Raw genomic sequence first — 13502 nt, 5'->3', positions numbered from 1 at the left:
ACCCTCATGCATCACCAGGTGTGACCCAAAAAGCAAAAAAAGTTCTTCGTAAGGAGGTGGTGCTTAAAGGTGGCAAAGTATTTAGTTATCCTATGATGAGTAACTGCTGGAACTTCAGATGATCAGCTAGTAGGTTAATATAATAGGGAACCAGATAGACAGACACACAAAGACATATGTCTTGTTCTCGGGGTGATGAAAGGTGGACTGGCGAGGGGTTTTCCAAGGAGGATGAGCCATGAATACCCAGCTGGCAGATCGTGGGTTAAAGAAAATAGAAAGTCCCAAGGGAACTATTTATGTTTCAGGTCTAGAATAGAAGGAATCACTTCAGCCCACATCCCTGGGTCCCAGGAGCCATCTTGCATGCCAAGGGGTCTAGGAAATGTGGTCTTTGGCTGGTCAGCCCCATTCCAGCAATGGTGCTTTCTGGGAGAGGAGAGGCACACATCTCTGGACAGTGAGTCACAGAAGCCAATCCCAACACCTTCGACTTCCTTATGCAAACACTTCGCATGAAGGCTAAGAATAGCATCACAGACCATTATTTTAAATATGGTCAATAGCTCTTTATAAAGAATCTGCCAACCATTTTTCTTGAAAATGGTAGGAATCTGAGTGTAATGCTTTCGAAAGTTTTTCCCTTGAGTCACTTACTGAGTGTTGCAAAGCATGACAGTTATTCCCCAAATGAGATCCTGAACATTATTGAAAGCCTGAGACTATAGGAGTCTTTAGCAAGCTTTGTGCCTGTTCTTTGTTGTTATTGTAATATTCATCTAAAATAAGTGGTGAATGTACTGACCTTGGAAAGCACTCTGAAAGACTTTGTAGCCCTCATGCATGCTAAGTACACACTTAATTAATATGAATATTTCTATACTTAAATATAAATGCACATTGTTTAATTTAATCTTCTAAATCATATTTGCTTCTTTCCATTGAGAACCCGGTTCTGTCTTTTGTTGGCTAAGGAAATCTGTATCAACTTTGGAATCATCAAGCTTTTCTGTACCTTTTAAAAAAATTGTTTTCAAAACAGTTCTAATTTTATTTTTTGAATGAGAAAATGGGCCTGTGTGGATTAATGGTACATCAGCTAAAAGCTGTGGGGTGCAGAGCTGAGTTCTCACCACATGGGTTCATGAATCCAGGGAGTTAGAGTCTCCTCTAATGATTCATATCTAAAACAAAACAAAACAAAAAGAGTGGAAGGCTAACCCAGGTTATTGAACACAGTGCAAGAGAGATCATGTGTACGTGAAAGGACTCTAGACACCGTGGAATGCCATAAAGTACTGAAATGATAATAGTAAAAAGAAAGAAAAATGCTCAGTGGTATTTGACACTGCAGGTAGTGCTAAACTCAGAGGAGAAATTCTTCCCTCCCTTTGGTGGGATGTAGTAGAAAGCAATTAATATTAGCACCAGAGTTCTTAGCATCACAGCGACGGCAAAACCCTTAATCACAAGGATATCATTAGTGCTCTGAAGCATTTAATTTTGATGCTTGACAGCATTTTAAAATGCACAAACCTTTGATAAAGAGCAAATCAGAGCTGTGGTATAGAAATGAGAAAGAAAGAGGGAACAAAAACCACCTTAAGCTCCAAGTAATTAAATTTAAATATGCAATTTGCATTAAGCAGAGATATGTATAAACTGCGGGTTTATTTTTCCTATCAGTGAAAGACCCCTTGAGTAAACACAGTCTCCTTAAATTGGGATCCCGGGGAGGGAACAGAACCCAGGCTTGGTTAAGAAATCAGCTCCCCTCCAAACACTGGGCATTGTGTCCCCGACAGGCTGGTCCTCAGGTTTCTTAACTTTCAGAAAGGGCTGTTTTCACTCTTCCTTGCCCACAGGGCTGCAGACCCTGTATTGCATCTGTTTATTTCCTGCCTTCCCCCTTCGCCCCCCTAATTTGAGCCAGTAGTGAAAGGCACTCAATCTGTTTCAGCTATCTCCCTCCAAATCCCCCCAAACTGGTTTTAATTCATCGCCTGAGATGCAAAATGCCAAGAGAAAAAAAGAAACTGTTTCAGAGCATAGAAGAGAACACTCTTAGTGGATCCATCCCCTCTTTCTTTCCTCCAATCTTCTCTCTCGGTTTCTGTCTCTGTCTGTCTGTCTGTCTGTCTGTCTGTTTTTCTCTCTCCCTCCCGCCCTCCCTCTTTCTCTCCTGCATCCCATCCCTTTTGGGTGTCTCAGACATCCAGCTACTGCCATCCAATGACTTGTAGGTGTTAATGGCAAGTCATAGAGGAAGTGAATAAAAGGAAATTGCCGGGCGGGCATCGGTGGGGAGCCTGATGAACCACTGAGCTTTGAACCAAAGAAAGTTACATTGACCGTTTTTTTTTTCTTACAAAGAGCCACCTCTGTTTGACATCAAAGCAGCTCCCGTAATTCTTCCTTGTGAAACGTCCCACTGTTGGCAAGCCAGGATGGAGGCCCTAATCTGTGCTGTTTCTGTTTATCAAAAACACACAGAGAGATAAAACCCACATGTGCCTTCTGGAGGCATTGTGGTCTGCAGCTCAAACCAAATGTAACCACAGGAACAGAGCAAACGGGGATTCTATTTAGAAAGCAGGCTAAAGCGCTCAGAGATACGCGGAATTTTGAAGACAGAATTATTGGGGTTGGGGCGGGGAGGAGATTCTCTCGGCAATCCGGTAGAAAACAGGATCGTTTTAGCCACTAAGTTTTGAGTAAATTTTACCTTTTGTCCTCTTTGGACTTTTCCTCTGTTGTTAAAAAAAAATGATATTTTATGACCATTTGACTTGTTTTCCATGACTGTATGGGTGCATTTATCTTGCTTCCTGCACCCGGATTGCAGAGGGTGCATTTTGCTTCCTGCATAATTGTCAATAAATTGACACCTTCAATAGCAAAACCAAGCCCAGCAAAGGTCATCCGAAACAGATGCATCCTCTGCATCTCACAATTCTGTGACCTCCTAAACCAAACACCTTTTCCTAGAAGTATCTGACTCTGGTACATCCGTACCTTGCTGGGGCATAGTTTTGGGGCATCAAATAGAGTGGTGAACAGAGTCCTTTGTGAATTCAGGTGATCACTTTGGGGAAAATCTCAGCCCACTCCACCTTGGTGGAAGTCAGGATATGATCTGCATATGCCATGCAGATCCCAGGACAGATTGCCAACTTCTTCTTCACCCAGAAGAGTAGCCTCTCAATGGCTGTTTGTAACAGGTGCAAGGAAAACAAGTTTTAATGTTAACTTACACTTGAATAACATTTTACAGCAGGCATCTTTGGAAAAAAGAAGTTCAGGCGTTTCACATGTCCCTTGGAAAACAGAGACTCCATTTATAATTAGAATTGTCATTTGCTTCCTGCCTCATTGTCAATAACGTAGTTCACCTTAAATAGTAAAACCAAACCCGCCAAAGGTCATCGGAAACAGGTGCGGATAAAAAAAAATTATTTTAGGGCTGAGTTTCTGCTTTGTACTTCATAGTTAGGAAACACTTAAGGTCTGCAAAGAGTTTTTTTCTTTTTAGATGGAACTTACCTTAATGTTTAGCTCACTTTTCCTCATTCGGCAAATCTCTTGCGCGTCGATTTTGCAACGAGGAGAAAGTTATGGTAACAGTGAATGGTAAAAACAGAGAGATAAACAGGGCAAAGAGAAGAAGCTCGTATTTGGATAGTTGTCCTGTAGAAGCTAAAGTCACACCGTCTGAATGACTTTTCTGAAATGGCAATGAGTAAATGTAAAATGGTGAATATTTCATTCATAAAGTCATTGCTTTTCCCTGTCAACTTAATGAAGTGAAGACTATTTATACGTTTCAAGTGTTTCCTTTCGAATCTTGACCTCATTTTGCACATCCAGATGATCCTTCTACTTCCAAGGATTAGGCTGCTAGTGATCTCCTCAAAATTAAAGGAGAAGCCCAAGATATTGTATGTGGGTTAGGTCTCTTGCCTTGCACACAGCTTTCTCTAATTCCATCCTTGGCATTGCATATGATCCCCTGAGCACTGCTAGATGTGATCTTTTCTCAGCACATACAAACCAAATTTTAGAGGAAATATTCCCCCAATGTGGCTTTCTTTGCCCATGTTTTCCCTTGCCAGTCTAGACCACACTTCGCCAACCTCACTCCACATCATCTTTCTTTCTGCAATTCACAGTGCTTTCCTTCCTGTTCTGGCTTTTTGTCCCAAGCACTGTTAGTATTCAGCCAAACATTGTTTAACTTTTTGAACATACAGGTCTGTTTCTCTCTAATTTATATGGTAAGTTCCTCAAGCAAAAGCTTACAGGATAGGGCTGGAGAGATAGCACAGCGGGTAGGGCGTTTGCCTTGCACGCGGCCGACCCGGGTTCAAATCCCAGCATCCCATATGGTCCCCTGAGCACGGCCAGGGGTAATTCCTGAGTGCAGAGCCAGGAGTAACCCCTGTGCATCGCCAGGTGTGACCCAAAAAAAAAAAAAAAAAAAAAGCTTACAGGATATTGCTTGAATGATTAATCAGATATGAAAGCATAATTTGTAAGTAAGAAGAAGAGGGAATGGAGAATCTGTTCTGGATTAAAAAGACTAACATCCCCTTGAACCTAAAATGAAAAAGTGGCATCAGACACTCAACATATCAGGACGGGGAAGTGAACATTGATTGGTTGTTGAAAATACTGCTACAAACAGTTGGGAATTAAGGACTTAATTAAATGAACAAATCTTGCCTTTAGCAGTTCTTGCCTTTGTGATTTCTATACCCATCAGTCCCCTTTCTCTAAATGTACAACTGCCAACTAGCATGACCAGCTCTTCTTGTTGTGTGTTGAAATGCAGCCATTAAAGAATGCTTGCTGATATCCAGGAGCACAGAACGTTCCTCAAAGCCAACATGTCTTTTATGAAGGAAGTCTGTGGGTAGATAGGAATGCTTCCCAATCTCAGATGCCTCTCTTACTTGGAGTGAAAATACTTACATCATCCCTTGGCTTCCTCCTGGTTTCTTCCTCTGACTCTTCTGCAGGTGCTTAAGATATCCAGAGACTCCGTGGTGGGGACTTCCCACCTCTTCCTTCCTCTGCTTCCCCAAGAAAAGCCTTGGATAAGCACTGTAGCACTGTTGTAGCACTGTCATCCTGTTGCTCATCGGTTTGCTCGAACGGGCACCAATAACGTCTCCATTGTGAGACTTGTTACTGGTTTTGGCATATCAAATACACCAGGGGGAGCTTGCCAGGTTCTGCCATGCGGGCAGGATACTCTCGGTAGCTTGCCAGGCTCTCTGATAGGGATGGAGGAATTGAACCCGGGTCGGCTACGTGCAAGGCAAACGCCCTACCCACTGTGCTGTCATTCCAGCCCATCTGTAAAACTATTGTAAAACATTCCCATCCTTCTTTTTTAATTCTCAGGGATAAAGTGATGCTTAATATGATATCAAGAATTGTATTCAATTCAGTTTCAGTTGCCCTTTCTTATCTTTGCCTTGTTCCACTGGCACCCAATGTGTTTGTCCTCAAAAGACAAGTTGGTCCTAAAGAAAAAGTGTGTCTCTCCAGGGTTGCAGGATGTAAATTAGAGAATGAAGAGGCACGTAAGTACTTTTTTCTCCTGCTAGGTCTTTTGTATGTTAATAAAAATTCTCATTCTGATTAGTAGTTTCATTTTTGAATGGTCGGAGACCCTCCTGAGCCATGGATTGGGAATGTGAATTCAATCTGTCATTTTATTAGTCTATTAGTGCCTCCGCTAATTCTGTTAGAGCCTTGAAGTGTTGGGTCTCAGGATCTCAAACCTTTCTAAATTGAGTAGGGGGTGGCAGTGTTTATGAAAGTAGTGGCATCCGTGATGATTTTAGGGAAGACCCAGATGGATCAGCATATAACACAGCACATAAGATCTTATGGCAAAGAGAGCAGTACCTTTTCAGTTTTTTTTCTTTTTGGGTGACACCCAGCAATGCTCAGGGGTTACTCCTGGCTCTGCACTCAGGAATTACTCCTGATGGTGCTCGGGGGGACCATATGGAATGCTGGGAATTGAAGCCGGGTCGGCTGCATACAAGCCCTTACTCACTGTACTATCACTCCAGCCCCCATCCTTTTCAGTTCTTAAGTCTATTTCCTGTTGGTGCAGGAGAATGCTTTTCTAATACAGACTCATTTGGAGGTTCTTGGCAAAAAGGAATGGAGAAGTCAAGAGTGTCTGATCAGCGTTGATAGCTTTATTTTACTTATATGTTATTTTCTCATTTATAGTGAACTATCGTTCGTGATGGGTAATAACAGGAATTCACTTATACCAGAGAGGGGAGTTTTCTAATGCTTTAAGAAAAATTGTACTAAATCACAGTCACCAGTTATAGAGGGAGGTGACAGCAGTTAGTTACATGGATGGCATAAGAAGACAGGTGCCTGAGACGCACTGGGCAAAGGATTGAGAAGGGCAGGTACCAAATGCCTCCTCTAGGGAAGCAAAGCCCAGGCAGGCTCATGCAGAGGTGATGGCTTCCAGATGTGCAGGAGTGGGAGATTGTGGTGGATGCCTGGTATGAAAGGCGAGCAGGACTTACCTTTCTGTGGCTTACCATGTGCAGGATTTTCAAGTTGCCTCTTTTCTTTATTGCCACTGCGACTAAGTCCGACTTTGTCCCCAGCTGGTGTTGGGGGCTGGCTACCATATTATACCTCAATTCCTTTGCGTGATTTCAATAGCCTTCCCATCGCACGTGGTCACGGGTTGCTTTTATCTTGGAAGCCTGATAAAAACACTCTTCTGGGAAACCTCTGTGCACAGAGAATTCAGACTCCATAGCTGCACCTTATGATGCTTTTTCTGTGAAGTAGAGTTATGTGTTCTGTTCATGTTTATGACAAATGGATCAGGACCTTCTGTTGGTTTATTTTCACATCCGTGCTTCTGAATGCTCCAAGGAGAACAGCATCAGAAAACTTCTTACTTCACAGGATTCTACTTTGAAACCCCTGATGGGAATTGGAGCATGTTTTTTTTTTTTTTTGCACATTCCTCTTTTATTTTATTTTATTTTTTTTTTTGCTTTTCGGGTCACACCCAGTGATGCACAGGGGTTACTCCTGGCTCTGCACTCAGGAATTTCTCCTGGCGGTGCTGGGGGACCATATGGGATGCTGGGAATCGAACCCAGGTCGGCCGTATTTCCCTTCTGAAAGGGAAATCAGGTTCATTTCCCGAATGCTACAGCATGATACCCCCGCTGGAGAGGAGCCATCTTAGTCCATCCCGCACCCCAAGGGCAGCCAGGCAGTTCTCTGCTGAGAGATCTGTCGATGAACAGAATCTGACCCAGACCGTTTCTGAGAGCAAGTTCATTCGATGACTTTATGATTTTCCCTCCCTCCCGCTTCCTTTCTAACAGCCTCGCTTTTCTATTTCATTTCCCAATCTCGAACATCAGGGTTTAAAGAGCGCCTTTTTTTTATGGAGTCTATGCTAAAGTGCTCTGTGAGGGAATATATTTATTACCTGGAGTGAGATGGTTTTTCACAGCCAGGCAGGCTTCTTCGCCTCCTCACTACATCTGTGTGTCAGAAAGTCACTACCGGCATTTTACTGGACAGTGTCTTTGTGTCAAGGAGTAAAGGAGAGAGAAAACACACACGTGTGTGTGTGTGTGTGTGTGTGTGAGAGAGAGAGAGAGAGAGAGAGAGAGAGAGAGAGAAAGTGTGTGTGTGTGTGAGAGAGAGAGAGAGAGAGTGTGTGTGTGTGTGTGAGAGAGAGAGAGAGAGAGAGAGTGTAAGAGCGTGTGTGTGTGTGTGTGTGTGTGTGTGTGTGTGTGTGTGTGTTTGGGACTGAGTGCCTTAATCGAGCTAATGAGCACATTTCCGGTTTTCATCTTCTTCAGAAACTCAGTGGCTTCCATATGTCTGCTTCACACGACTCTGCATCCAGCTTCATCTGACTAACCCAGGGGTTGCCTTTGATGGAGGACATGTGTGTCCACTGTGCCTTTCACTTGCATTCATTTCTAAGATCCAATCTGGAATAGCTTTGGGGAGAGGGAAAAGAGAGGGGTGGTGGTGGTGGTGGAGTGTATGTGTGTTGTGTGTTGTGTATGTTGTGTGTTGTGTGTGTGTTACAGACTGTCCCCTGCCCCCTGCCAGAGGTGTCAACGACATCAGAAGATACCTTGCCTGTCACTGCTGAAGTAGCCTGACTGCTTTTGTTACCATCAACCCCTTATGGGCCAGTGGGTTTGAAGCTACTCCTTGTCCATTTTTTACTGACCATTTGGTTCCCTTTTCCTCAACCTCCCCTTGGGTTGGAGCTTGGTTGGTTGTCCCGTGCAGGTTAGGAAGAACCACGGGAGACTGACCCCACACCATGTGGTTATTTCTCAGCAGCCATTGTTTGACTTTGTCTCAGTTATTCCCCCAACTGGGAGATGGAAAGAGAGCACAGGACACCGCGTTCAGTTTCAGAAAAACCCTAATCTCTGCTTCTCCAGACCAGCGTTGCTGGATAAGATTGCGCACCGCAGTGTTCATTCTGCTCCCCAGAGAGCGCATGTCCATGCCCTTGTCAATCACTGCTGAGCTGGGTTGGCAGCTGCCCAGAGATGTGACCACCACAGTGGGGGAGCCAGCATCAGGCAGCCTGGTTGTACACATCATAGACGAGTTTCTCCTCCCCAGCCCTGACTAAATACCCAGGCCAGGATTGTGTTTGTGTTTTTCTTGGTGGAAAGAAGGCTTGGTGCTCAGCAGGCAAAAGCAATATTTCAACTCTTGTAAAAGAGTTGCAAAACACCATTTATGTCCACAGAGACTATCATGGCTTTATTTGTGTTCTTCATTACTTGCGTGGTTGTGTGCGGACTGGAACCTCTTGCTGTAATTAGGCAGTGCTTTTATTTATATTGGGAAGTATGTAAACTGTTTGCCTCTGGCATTCCCTGCTGTCCTCTCAGAAGTATCCTGAATCCCCTTGCTTATATGAAGTTAAAGACCAGTAAGATGACACTCATAAAATTACACACGTAGCATTGAGATGCAGTTTTACCCACTTTAGAAGGGCATCTTTAAGAGCTGGCATGGCTTGCCAAAGGTCAGAAACCAGGTATTATTTTCCATGCCTTCTCTCTTTTATGAAAAGTAGCTAGAAGAACTATGGAGGTGATGATGTTAGAGATCTTTAATGTTAGAAATTGCTTTTCTAAGACAAACTTATACATACACAACAAAGAAAATATTGAGGAGAATGACAAAATGTGATGGCATGCTCTGGTACTGAGCAAAAGCAAAACGAGGAATTGGAAGATAAGAATCTTTACACTTTTCCTAAGATAAGATGATGACTGATAATATAATGTTTTTCCCCTCCTATAATAATTTTTCTTTTCTTCCTCAACAGCACCATCCTCCATTGCTTTGGTCCAGGCTAAAGAAGTTACAAGATACAGTGTTGCTCTGGCTTGGCTGGAACCAGACCGGCCCAATGGGGTGATTTTGGAATATGAAGTCAAGTATTATGAGAAGGTAATTCTTGAAGAAGCAAGTCTCTCTGTCTCTCTTTTCTCCCTCCCTTCTTCTTTCCCTTTCTCTTTTTCTATCTTCTTTTTAAGAAAACCTTTTTTTGGAAATTATTTTAAAAAAATTCGGAGGACCTTCCCTACATTGCTCAGTCCCTTCCAGGCAGTTCTAGGCTAACATGGTGCAAGGATGTGTTGCCACACTTCAAGGTGCTCAGTAACTGCACCCCACAGTGTTTAGATAACCATTTGGATCAGGGGATCCATCGAACCTGGGTTAGCTGCATTCAAGACAGGTGCCTCAAACCTTGTGCTAGCTCTCTAGCCCTGTTTTGTTGCTTTCAGTCTTCAGTTTTTGAACAATTAGAAATCTTGGAATACCAATCTCAAAACAAGATGCATTTGACTTCCAAATCCAAAGCAATCAGAAATTTCATGTTTTAAGTTGACTATCTTGAAAAAGAAGAGAAATGCATTGCATTGTTCCTTTCTAGTAATGGAAATTAAGGTGGCTAAGAAGTTCTAATCTATAAACCTTCTATCAGGGAGAGTAACTCATAAAAGTAGAAATAATGATCTGTTTAAATAGATCACTGCTATTCAGAATCAAGGTGTGGGTTTTCATGACATTTAATAGAAAATCAGGGAAGGAAAATTACATTCTTCAGTCTCTTAAAGATATAGAAAGACATTACCTTTACAAATAACTTGTCTCTTAAAGGACAGAATTCTGAAAAGCGCTATTTGCATTCAAGATTGTCTAGAAAATTAACAATTGTCTTTTCTCTCTTTTTAAAGATAATCACTTATTGGCTCTCTTATTAAAAGCAGAAAAGAGACAGGACCTTTTTTTTTTTCATTGAAACCAGATTAAATCCTTTCTTATATTTTCTAGAGAGAAAATAGGAAAAGGCAAAAGACCCTCTTACAATTAAATTGCTGGGTTTGGAATAAGCAAAACTACCAACCATCATTTTATGCTCTTTCTGTGGATATCATGATCAAATTTTTTGCATGTGGTCAGTGTCAACATTCCAACTCTGCCATTTTTCCCCAAATATTTAAGGAGCAAGAATGGTGCTTAAAACATTGATGAGCGGTGGCTTAGTGAGTCTGTCGATCTATTTACTTTCACCCTCTGAGTAGATAGATCAGCCTGGTTTCTCCTATCCAAAGTAAATGGAGGGTGTATTTTTTTTCACCTTTCCCAATTTTATCTTTCCATATTGCAGGATCAGAATGAGCGAAGCTATCGGATTGTTCGGACAGCTTCCAGGAACACAGATATCAAAGGCTTGAACCCCTTGACTTCCTATGTTTTCCATGTCCGAGCCAGGACAGCAGCTGGCTATGGAGACTTCAGTGAACCCCTGGAGGTTACGACCAACACAGGTGACAAGTTCTGAGATTCTTTATGATGCAAGACAAATCCCATGCCAGTAAAACCCGAGGAATTATACCCAATTTTTGGAGAGGCAAACATATTGTTGCAGTGAAATTTGTTTGAAGTTAGATTAGCCAATGCCTATCGCCTAGAAAACCTCAAGCAACTTAGAGAACAATTTTCATAATTGTTACTGACTTGTCTTTCATTGAATTGAAAAGAGTTGTCTATTTTGAGCCTTCTTGAAACTTGAAAAATCATATTGCTAAATCGCCTAATTGAGAGTTGCATGCCATGCTACCTTAGATGAAGATTGGGAGTATTCACTGAGAGACCAAATGTGGTTTTTTTTCTGCTTATTTTGAGGAATCTGTTTAAATCAAGCCAGACTGGTTTTAAAATTTTTATTAGGTCAAATATATAAAAGCTTTCAATGTTGTACATTGGATCCAATCAGTCAGTTCATTGAATCAGAAATATTAACAGGCGCTCTACTCATGAGTGAACTTTTTATATCAGTTATTTCCACCTCTGTAATTAGCAAACCAAAATTGAGCCTAGTTAGGACATGGTGGAGCAGAATTTTTGACATCAGTTGTAGAGAGTCGTGTTATTCACAACTTAGGAAATAGAATAAAAATGGGAAAAGCAAAAGAGAAAGTTTTTGAGAATTGGATATGAACGAAGAGATTTGACATCTTACAGATTATCCTGGAAGATTTCCAGAAGGAAGTAGCTTTTGAACTGGGTAATAAGTAGTAGTTTTCTGACAGATTTCAGGGTGGGGTGAGGAGAAGGACATTAAAATCAGCATGCCCTTTTGCAACCACCAAATTGCTTTCTCACTAGAGAACATCCATATCACTCCATAAGAGTTGGGAAGAAATATAAACATATGTATTATAAACATGGGGCTGGAGCGATAGCACAGCAGTTGGGCTTTCGCCTTTCATGTGGCCGACCCATGTTAGATTCCTCCTCCCCTCTCAGAGAGCTACGGAGAGTATGGAGCCTGTGCGGCAGAGCCTGACAAGCTACCCGTGCGTATTGGATATGCCAAAAACAGTAACAATAATTCTCTCAATGAGAGACGTTACTGGTGCCCGCTTGAACAAATCGATGAGCAACGGGATTACAGTGACAGTGACAGTGATATTACAAACATATAGAGTGTGTGTGTATGTATATATATAATAAAATTATGAGTGAGAATACTTGCCACTGATTCACCGATTCCAGGTTGAAATTATTCCTACAATTAGGAGAAGAATGTCTTCATCTAATTAGAGCTGTTTTAGCAAAGGCTGTTTCAGACACTCCTAAGCATACCAAATGGACTTGGGACCCAGGCAGGCATGGGATCTTGGAGACCTTGTCAACAGTGACACTTCACTTGTGTGATTGTCCTTGCAGTACCTTCTCGGATCATCGGTGATGGAGCCAATTCCACAGTCCTTCTGGTATCCGTCTCAGGAAGTGTGGTGCTGGTGGTAATTCTCATCGCTGCTTTTGTCATCAGTAGGAGGTAAGCACCTAAGCAACTCCCCACCCCCCTGCCCTTCCAGGTTTTATGAGGGAATTTTTTTTTTTTGTCTACCCTACACAAAGCCAGGCTTCGAATTAGCATCATAAACACGCCATTGGCTTTGTAAACCCCCATCTTTGCTTTGATCTCCCCTCACTCCTACTGGTGCTGCTGTTGCACCCTGGTGGCAAAGCTCACAGCTGAGGGTGTGGGGAAAGACCCAGCTAATTCCAGGAAGCAAGCTGAAAAGCAAGCCCCTGGGAGAGATTTCTAGATCCTCTAAGCTCTGAGGTGTTACATTTATACCCCTCTTAAGCTTGGACTTCCTGCCATATAAAACTGAAGCCTCAAGTCTGGGCTCTGCCAGGAGTCAACCCTATTGCTTATGCTTTATGAGTTTCTGTTTGTCTTTGGTAAAATAAAGACAATGATTTCTCCCACAAAGTTACCTGTGAACTGAAGTAAGCCAGTAGACAGTAGAATCATCAACACAAGTGATAATGATAGTAATCAAAGCAGACACGGGCATGTTAGGAAAGACCATCAATATTTCTTGAAGATGCCCACCAGGTAGGGAAGCATTGCTGATGGCATTGCCCTTGGAAATTTACATTCCCATAGAACATCAGGTTTCCTATTCTATGGAAGTGTGCCATCTCATTTGAACAATCTAAAAAGGAGAGAGAGAGAGAGACAGAGTAAGAGAGAGAGAGAGAGAGAGCAAGAGAGAGAGAGAGAGACAGACAGACAGATAGACAGAGAGACAGAGACGGAGAGAGACAGAAAGACAGAGACAGAGAGAGAAAGAGAAAGAGAGAAGAAAGAAAAAAAAAGCAGTTTGACATCATATACTCGTGAAGAAGGTTATTCATTAAATCTTCCTGGAAGCTCTTCATTGTAAACCCTTTTGTGTACTGAAGAGAAAAATGTTACTCAAAAAGTATCAAAATGAGTTGATACTTTTGCAAGCTGTTCTGTTCCTATTGTCATAGAGATCCTACTAGGTCCTCCGTGTCTGGGCACCAATGTGGACTGTTGCATTGTTTCCTTTGCCTCTCCTATGTGATGAATAGGGAACAGCTCCCTATTA

The 13502-nt window shown here is 42.3% G+C and overlaps 1 protein-coding gene across 2 annotated transcripts in view; it reads left to right on the top strand.

Annotated features, from left to right (window-relative positions):
* Window positions 1–13502, top strand: part of EPHA4 (EPH receptor A4) — a 162454-nt gene that overhangs the window by 112807 nt on the left and 36145 nt on the right. For both annotated transcript variants that reach the window (XM_004617126.2, XM_004617127.2), the window contains exons 6-8: window positions 9386–9510; window positions 10736–10895; window positions 12301–12412. In XM_004617126.2, coding sequence (XP_004617183.2) covers window positions 9386–9510; window positions 10736–10895; window positions 12301–12412 — 397 coding nt within the window. The remainder of the gene's footprint in view (window positions 1–9385; window positions 9511–10735; window positions 10896–12300; window positions 12413–13502) is intronic.

Source organism: Sorex araneus, chromosome X (assembly GCF_027595985.1).
Source record: "Sorex araneus isolate mSorAra2 chromosome X, mSorAra2.pri, whole genome shotgun sequence".
NCBI classification, from domain to species: Eukaryota; Metazoa; Chordata; class Mammalia; order Eulipotyphla; family Soricidae; genus Sorex; species Sorex araneus.
Note: the sequence above shows the minus strand (reverse complement) of the source record. Positions and strands in the feature narration are given on the sequence as shown.